At 49.2% G+C, this 7,456-nt stretch overlaps 1 protein-coding gene across 1 annotated transcript; it reads right to left on the bottom strand.

The window, feature by feature from the left end:
- Positions 1-948: 948 nt before the first annotated feature.
- CLDND1 (claudin domain containing 1) lies at positions 949-7,295 on the bottom strand. The gene is given in 6 exon segments (XM_010158942.1): positions 949-1,169; positions 1,263-1,400; positions 1,754-1,861; positions 3,125-3,205; positions 3,208-3,409; positions 7,095-7,295. Coding segments are annotated over 5 exon segments (744 nt in total). The 5' UTR covers positions 3,404-3,409; positions 7,095-7,295.
- Between the last annotated feature and the right edge of the window lie 161 nt (positions 7,296-7,456).

Below are 7,456 nucleotides of genomic sequence, written 5' to 3' on the forward strand. Positions count from 1 at the left end.
GGTTTTTTTTAATTATTATTTCATTGGAACACCAGGTTTGGGGCAGGACGGGGAAAAGAGCAGCACCTTTTAAAAAAACCCTGTTGTGTGCTATGTAGGATAAATAGGTGAGCTTTAAAAAAAGTTAAGTTTATATATGTACATATACACACACACTCAACCAAACGAAGAACCAAATGCTTGAGGGGTCGTTTTCAGCGCGACGAGAGGAAAGGCCTTATTTCACAGCAAGCGAGAGCACCACCAGCTCGGATTAGAGCGCTCGGACGTGCGCAGCCAGAGCGGCACAAAGCGCCCCGCGGGCCAACTCACCCGCCCCTCGGCACGCGTCGGGTCTGTGTCCGGGACGGTGGCTCCCGCAGCCGGATGCTCTGCCCGCATCAGTTTTGGCAGAAGCCGCAAGAAGTAGGAGACTAGCAAGAACTAGAGACCCACGGCGAGGCTATGGGACTGATTGAGCTACGGGATTTCCGTAACAGAGGTTGCTGAGCTTCCTCCCCACGTCTCCCGGGCGCTCGCCGTCGGTACCACCCGCGTGGGTCGCGCAGCAGACCGCTCCTGACTGTCTGTTGTTTGTGCACCGCAGCTCCCATTCCCACCTACACGCGTCTTTTCCCATCTCCCTCCCACCCCCCACCCTACGTCCACCAGGTCGACCGGGTAATAAAATCAGGGAGAGGCACGTGCACCTAACCAAAGGGTTACTCGGCAACGAACTGGAGCTTAAAAACCAACAACAATCCTTAAAAAACTCCGATTTAAAAACGCGTTCAAGCCACGCGGACTTCTGGGGGTTCGTTCATTTAACCCAGAGGTCTTTGTCTTCAGGGGCTGCAGGCGAAACCGTCTCAAGTGGCAAGAAGCACGCAGTACGGGGTAAAATCCTGACTAAAAGAAGTAGGGAGGGCTGGGAGGAGGAGAGGCTACAACACGGCCACCCACCAGCACTTATGCTACACGGTACGCTTTCAGGAGGGTGAACTCCTTCCTGTTGGTGCGAGCCGCCCAGATGAAGAGAGCGGCTGCCATGAACTGCAAAGGCGCCGAGACGCAGGCGAGGCAGAAGGACCAGCCGAATTCCCCCCTGACGTCATCAGGCAGCGGCAGCTTCTGATGGAGCAGCTCGATCCCCGCTACGTAGCAACCGACCAGGCCCAGCGTACAGAGCCCTGGGGAAGGAAGCAGCAGAGGGCAGTCAGCTCCCCGCCGGAGCGCTCCGGCTGAGCCGCTGGAGCGGGGAGAGCGGGCGGCGGGAGACCCACCTGCCAGGAAATGGAGGACTCCGGTGGCGATGGCAGGGTAAAGGCTGCGACAGGCGCAAGCGCAGAGCCCAATCAGGGCCCCAAAGCACATGAGGCCAAGGCTGACGAAGGGCAGGAGAAACTGCAGGCGCCAGAGATCTGCGCGGGAAAAAACACACAGGACTCGCTGAAAACATCCTGGAAAGGCAGCTTCTCCCACCGTCTTATCTTCCCTTCTTCCCACGCAGCTTCTGCTTCATCAGACACTCCACAGTCACAGCCAAAAAGGGCCCAAGGCCCCACCAGAGCAGGGAGAACCTCATTTGTTAACTCCCAAATTTCTGTGCTGCGTTCACAGGCAAAACCTTTGGGAAAGCACTGAAGTTCCCCTTTTAGACTCTGCCCTGCTGCCTGTGCTTCTGCGAAGGCAGAGCAAGACGCAGACGCTTCCCTCACCGGGGAGCGCAGCGGAGAAACCACTTTTTCATCCGCCAGAAGCGAAAGCCACTTACAAGTTCGATTCAAATCCGTGCCACTGTTGTGATTTCCAGGCTCTATGTACTTTTCCATAAACTGATCAGAGAGGGAAAAACTGATGCAGTTGGTGGTCATATCGGTTTCTGGGGAGAAAAGAAAAAAAGAACAGGTTATGGTTAGGTGTCTCGCTCCCATCCCTCCCCCCTTCAATCCCTCCATTCCCAACCGTTTAAGCTGGGTGGCTCCTCAGAGAAAAAAAAAAGATAAAAAACCACTTTAAAGAAAAAAAATACCTCTCCAAACAGATCTGCGGGATGCCTCACTGTAACATGGTGTGCGAACTGCCGGGATTGCAATGAGGGACCACCCAAGCATGCAGCACCTTCAAGCTTACCTGGGTTACCCGCAGGGAACGCGGCCGTGCTCGGCAGACGGGGAGGGAAAGGACGCTCCGCTCTGCTGCTTACCTACTCGTCGTGCTCAGAGTCGCTTGACTGAGCCGCGCTTACCTCCGCGGGCAGAAGGCGGGATCACAGAAAACATCGCATTCAAAAATGGGGCAGGGAGGACTATTTTAAAACCAGGAAGCATTTGCTTCTTTATACTAAATTCTTCCCCTTTTCAGCCTCAGTTAGGGGTTGCTTTGAGAATACTATTGAGCAGAGCTGGTATAAGCGTCTTCCAAGATAAGTATTTTTATTAGAGGGGAAAAAAAGAAAAAGAAAAAAAAAAAAAAAAGAGTATTTCATGCAATGTTTTTTCTCCAGAAAAAGTGTTTCTTTTTTGGACACAGAGCACGTGTCCAAAATCTACTTGGAAGCAATTAAAATAATTGCTCATCACCCTTTTTCAGCCCCCAACCATCGTGAAAAAACAAATATTTCATTCTATATCCAGCACTACGGTACAAGGAGATCAAAATGTGCCGATGCAACGGTGTGACATCTGTAAGCAAAATCACGGAACGGTTTGGGTTGGAAGGGACCTTAAGGATCATCTAGTTCCAACCCCCACGAATGAATGACTAGAAATGAGTGCCCCTTTGATAAAACAGTATGTTTATCGCATCGCTGGATCCCAGGACCTCTCCTAAAAAGACAGTGACTGGCAGAGCAACTATAACTCTATCCCCAGTTGGACAGCAGATGGAAAAGCAAAATCAGGTTACCCCAGACTACATTTGGATCAAATATTCTGTGTCAAATCCAGAGTCTGTAGCACTGACAGCCATAGACCCTTTTGCATTTCTCTTCTTTCAACATTTACGGTGTCTCTGTTAAAAAAAGAGCCCCATGTAAGCTAGAAATAAGCCTTCTGGAGGAACAAAGTGGCATGAATGTGTTGTGAGGAAGTTAGCACACAGCAGCCCAGCTGAGCTAGGGAAGTGTTAATTGCTCCGGAGATACCTGGTGGGCTGTACCAGTGAGAGTTTTTGGGTACAGTGATACACCTCCGCCACAATCCAACCGTGCCGTTGCACCAAAAAAGTAGGTCTTCTCGTCTGCCTCTTCGCTGACAAACTCCTCCCAGATGATCCTACCAGATTCACTAACATTCTCAGCTGGGGACAGGGTGTGGTATTCGTACCAGAAGTCGGTGCCAATGGAAGCTGCCATATAGATGGTGGAGATGAGGCTGAGAACACAGGCAATTACCAGCGCTGTAGCGAAACGGTTGTCCATCATGGCGCCCTTGACACTGGAAGGAAAGAGAGGGCCCAGTGAGCGACTCCTCTGACAGGAAACGCAAAGGTAGGTACCCTAGCAGTGTCAGACATCATCCCTCTTACACAATGTCCCCTCCGGATGCGCACGTCTTCCTTTTCCCGTGTGCTGGAATCAGAGGAACAACTGAGCAAGTCTACAGTACTAGTCAGCATCCACTGGATCCGCGAGCTCAAGGTGGGAATATCGCCCTTCTCCCGGAAACACCGTGCTAGCTGCTCCCTCTCCGAGGCAGCACCTGCCAGAGCAACTCTGTCCTCAAAGCAGATGGCATGGCTCACTGCCGTTTGCGAGCCTGACCACAGGGAACTAGGAAGAATCCATCCGCAGCACCCAGGCAGGAGACTTAGCTTTCCTTAGGAGATTACCAAGGGTGGAAGTTATTTTTAGTCTGCCATCCCACACGGCTTTCACAGCTTGTGTCTGCAGCAAGCAGAAGAGCCACAAGCAAGCCGAAAAAGCTCTTATAGACTGTTCACTAAGGGCACCCACGCCACGACGCTGGAATGCCTTCAGGGAAGCAGAGGGATGTATCCAGGCACTAGAGACAGAACACGGAGGAAGCACTGGAAGACAAACCTGGAAGTGACTGCTGCAATAACGCCACAATCCATACGGTGGCATTTCTGCAGGGGTGGTGCCCTGTTCCACGGGAAGATGACAAGAGCTCCCAAAACTGGAAGGCTTTCATGTGCTGGCTTCCTCATTAGTGGCCATTTATGCCCTCCTTTGGAGGGTAACGCTCACAAATGGGGCAAATTCAGGGTCAGAAGAGGCATGAGAAAATCAGATATAACATACGCTTATGCTTATGACAATGCTTTGACTTTAGTGAGTAATTGGTGGTTAATAGATGGAATGTTTTGCAGCTAGTGCAATACGTCAGAGGACTCTCGGATGCCTGTTGTGCTCACGCGCTTTCCGCGCTTGATTAGATTTATGGATTATGATGAATCAGGTTCGATGCGCTTGCCAAAAAATATAAATCAACTGAAGTTAACTCAGCAGCTAGAGCTGGTCTGGTTACATGAGCTACTATCTAATCACCTCTTGTCTATTGCTTGTTCTACCTCCCTTCTCCCACATCCTTTAATCAAAATATTTTGGTCTAGTTCCTTTGAACTGAATGAACCACAACTGGAAACAGCAAATGCCTTAAAGCACAACATTCAAAAAAACCCGAGCACTCAGGTCAGACCTGCCAGTATGAAATTCTGAACTATGAAACAAGGTGCAAATTAAAGCAGGGAATTTCAAAGGCACTGATATTTCCCGCTAACATTGCCATTCTGATTTCTTTTTCCCTCCTATCTGCTCTCCTGTTTGGTTCAAACTGGCTAGCAGGGTTGGGGAGGAGAGATGATGTGTACCCCTATCACCTCCTAGGCTTAATTTCCACATTCAAGGAGGGTTATTACAGAGATTACGCCTCATTTAACTGCATCCTCAGCAAGGAGTAAGGACAGAACTCATTTCTGGTGAGCTGACAAGCAGCACCCATTTAAAATACTGCAGAGTTTGCATACCACAACTGTACTTAAATAATAATCCACAAGATGTGGACTTTTATAAGATGGGACAAATGCTGAGAGGGAGAAGACATTGTATCTGGGCTTGTTTATATAGAAGACACAGAATCAAGCCCAGGCTTGAAGGCAAATACTCTGTGCAGCGTTTAATTCTTGCTTCGTACCTCCTTTCTGCTTTGATACCCACCCTAACATCTAGCTCAAGATACACGGGACGCTGGAGGAGCAGAGTAGGGAGAGAGCAAGTTGCTGTCTAAGGCTGACCTCACTGTTCGTCCCCACTGAGGGATTCCCTCCCCTTCACAAACTTCTCACAGAGCCAACAGGGAAAGCGGCATCTCCAGGGCCAAAGCTGTGTAGTCGGGTCCTGCCCAGCTGAGCAGATCCTCTGGGAACTCTCAGGGCAAGCAGAACAGGCTGGTGAGCAGGCCAATCTGGATTTTCCACTGTATTGCAGTGACATTCACTGCAAGAGGAACTCCCTGCCACAGACTCCTCTCTTGAGAAAGGCAGCATATAAACGTTTACAGTAACTTTCTAACATACAGAAAGGAAAAACATGGTTCCAAAAAATCTTCCTTTCAGATACAACATCCCTGCTGCCAGGCACAGAATGCTGTCACGAGAAATACGCCTATCAGAGCATCATTAAAACACAACCACACACTTCTGGCCAGCCTTCTGTGCTTTGGCATACAGTGGGACTTGGCAGAGCTGATGTCAGCTGGCAACCATGAGCAGCTCACAAGCAAAGCAAAGGGTTAAAAAAATAATTTAAAAAAAAAAATCAAAGAGTAAATTAAAGTACAGTCCAGTGTTCATTACCCACTCGGTAAAAGGGACATGGGGTACCTACTGACATTCAATCCTTGCAATGCACGGTTCCAGGGATAGGGAGAAAGCAGTTGAGGTGGCTACAGTCCCCAGCATCTGGTGGGTGGCTCTGTGTGGCATTTGTCGCAGAAAGAACACAAACAGATTTTCAGTGTGGACGAGACAGTGCCAGGGCAAGAGCGCACTCCCAATTCCTTATACTAAAGGTCCCCTCAGCTCTTCTGCCTAACGCTTCCGGCACTTACACAAGAGACTAAGAGCTCTACAATGCTTGAGGCACATTTTGAACTGGAAGTTCTTCCTGCCACAGTGTAGTAGGCTCGACTACATTCACTGCCCATTCACTGTGTATATCCGATGCATCTTCAATTGCAGCAGACACATCCCCACTTAGACGAGGTGTCCTTTGCTCCGTCAAAGGGAGAGCCACCCTGCCGGCCCCAGGCAGAGCTCAGTGGCAGCAGTAAGCATAGTCGGTGAGAAATTGTTACCACAGAACACCATGAAAGGAGAGACGCTGCATGTTTATGAGGTTATGCCACACTTTGCAAAAGGTCCTATTCAGAACAATATGTAGAAGCGCCTTAGAATACGTCTACGTACCAAGAAAAAACATTACTACTACCAAAGGTGACAGTAATTATAAAGATTGATAATACATGGAAACACTTGGCCTTTACGGGCCGTCAGCGTGAACTTTTATTGTTTTGACAAAAGGTTTGTTCGTATGGCACTACCAGCACATTTTACTCTAACAGCAGAAGTTATTTCAAACAAGTCATGGCTGAAACTAAGCTCCGTAATGAATGTAAGGCAACAAAAGGCAGCAGTACACAGGCACTCAAGCAGAAGTGCTTCACAGGATCTTACACTCATTTTTCAACAAACAGCACAAAAGCAAGTACTCTGGCAAAAAAAAGCAACTGTAAGACTGGAGAATGGATAAGTGTTTTAAGAAGTTACTGCACCCTGGCAGAACGGAATATAAAAATACGCATTTTTTGTATCTTGCTACAGCTATCACTCCCTTCAGCAACAGTGGGCCACAACACTTTGGAAACTCACGTCACCTGACATGACAAAAGAGTAAGGCTGTGTTTGCTGGCATCTTCTCAGAAAGCACGCCTGCAACCTGAGTGCTCTTTGGCAAAGCAGAACAGGCAGAAGGCCTAAAAGGAGGCGTAAACATGGGGAAGAGGTCTGGCAACACTACTGATTAGTTACTGATTCCCTTTCAATACTTATGGAAACAGAGGGTTAGGGAAGAAGGCTACCGAACACACTGTTACCTTCGGAGGTCCCCAGAGTCCCTCGGGGCAGACAGCTCCAATGACACCGGGTCACTTCAGAGACACGGTGTTGTTTATGTCTTATGGCAAGCGGACGGCATGAAACGCAAACTCCCTATCTGCCCTGACCCGTCCATTCATTCGGTTTCTTCAATGGCACCTGCTTGCAGAAAGTGATCTGGAAGTAAAAAGCAAGCCAAACGTTTAATTTTTACATTATTTAACAAAAACTTCCCAGCGTTACTCATTAAGAACACACATATGACGGGGAAAAGGCTGACTGCACGAGCCCTCAGGCCAGCAACACCCGACCCCACCAGCACCCATCCAGCACCCGGGCAGACCAGGCAGCGCCGGGGTAC

The sequence above is a fragment of the Eurypyga helias genome, unplaced genomic scaffold (genome assembly GCF_000690775.1).
Source record: "Eurypyga helias isolate BGI_N326 unplaced genomic scaffold, ASM69077v1 scaffold26519, whole genome shotgun sequence".
Classification (NCBI taxonomy): Eukaryota; Metazoa; Chordata; class Aves; order Eurypygiformes; family Eurypygidae; genus Eurypyga; species Eurypyga helias.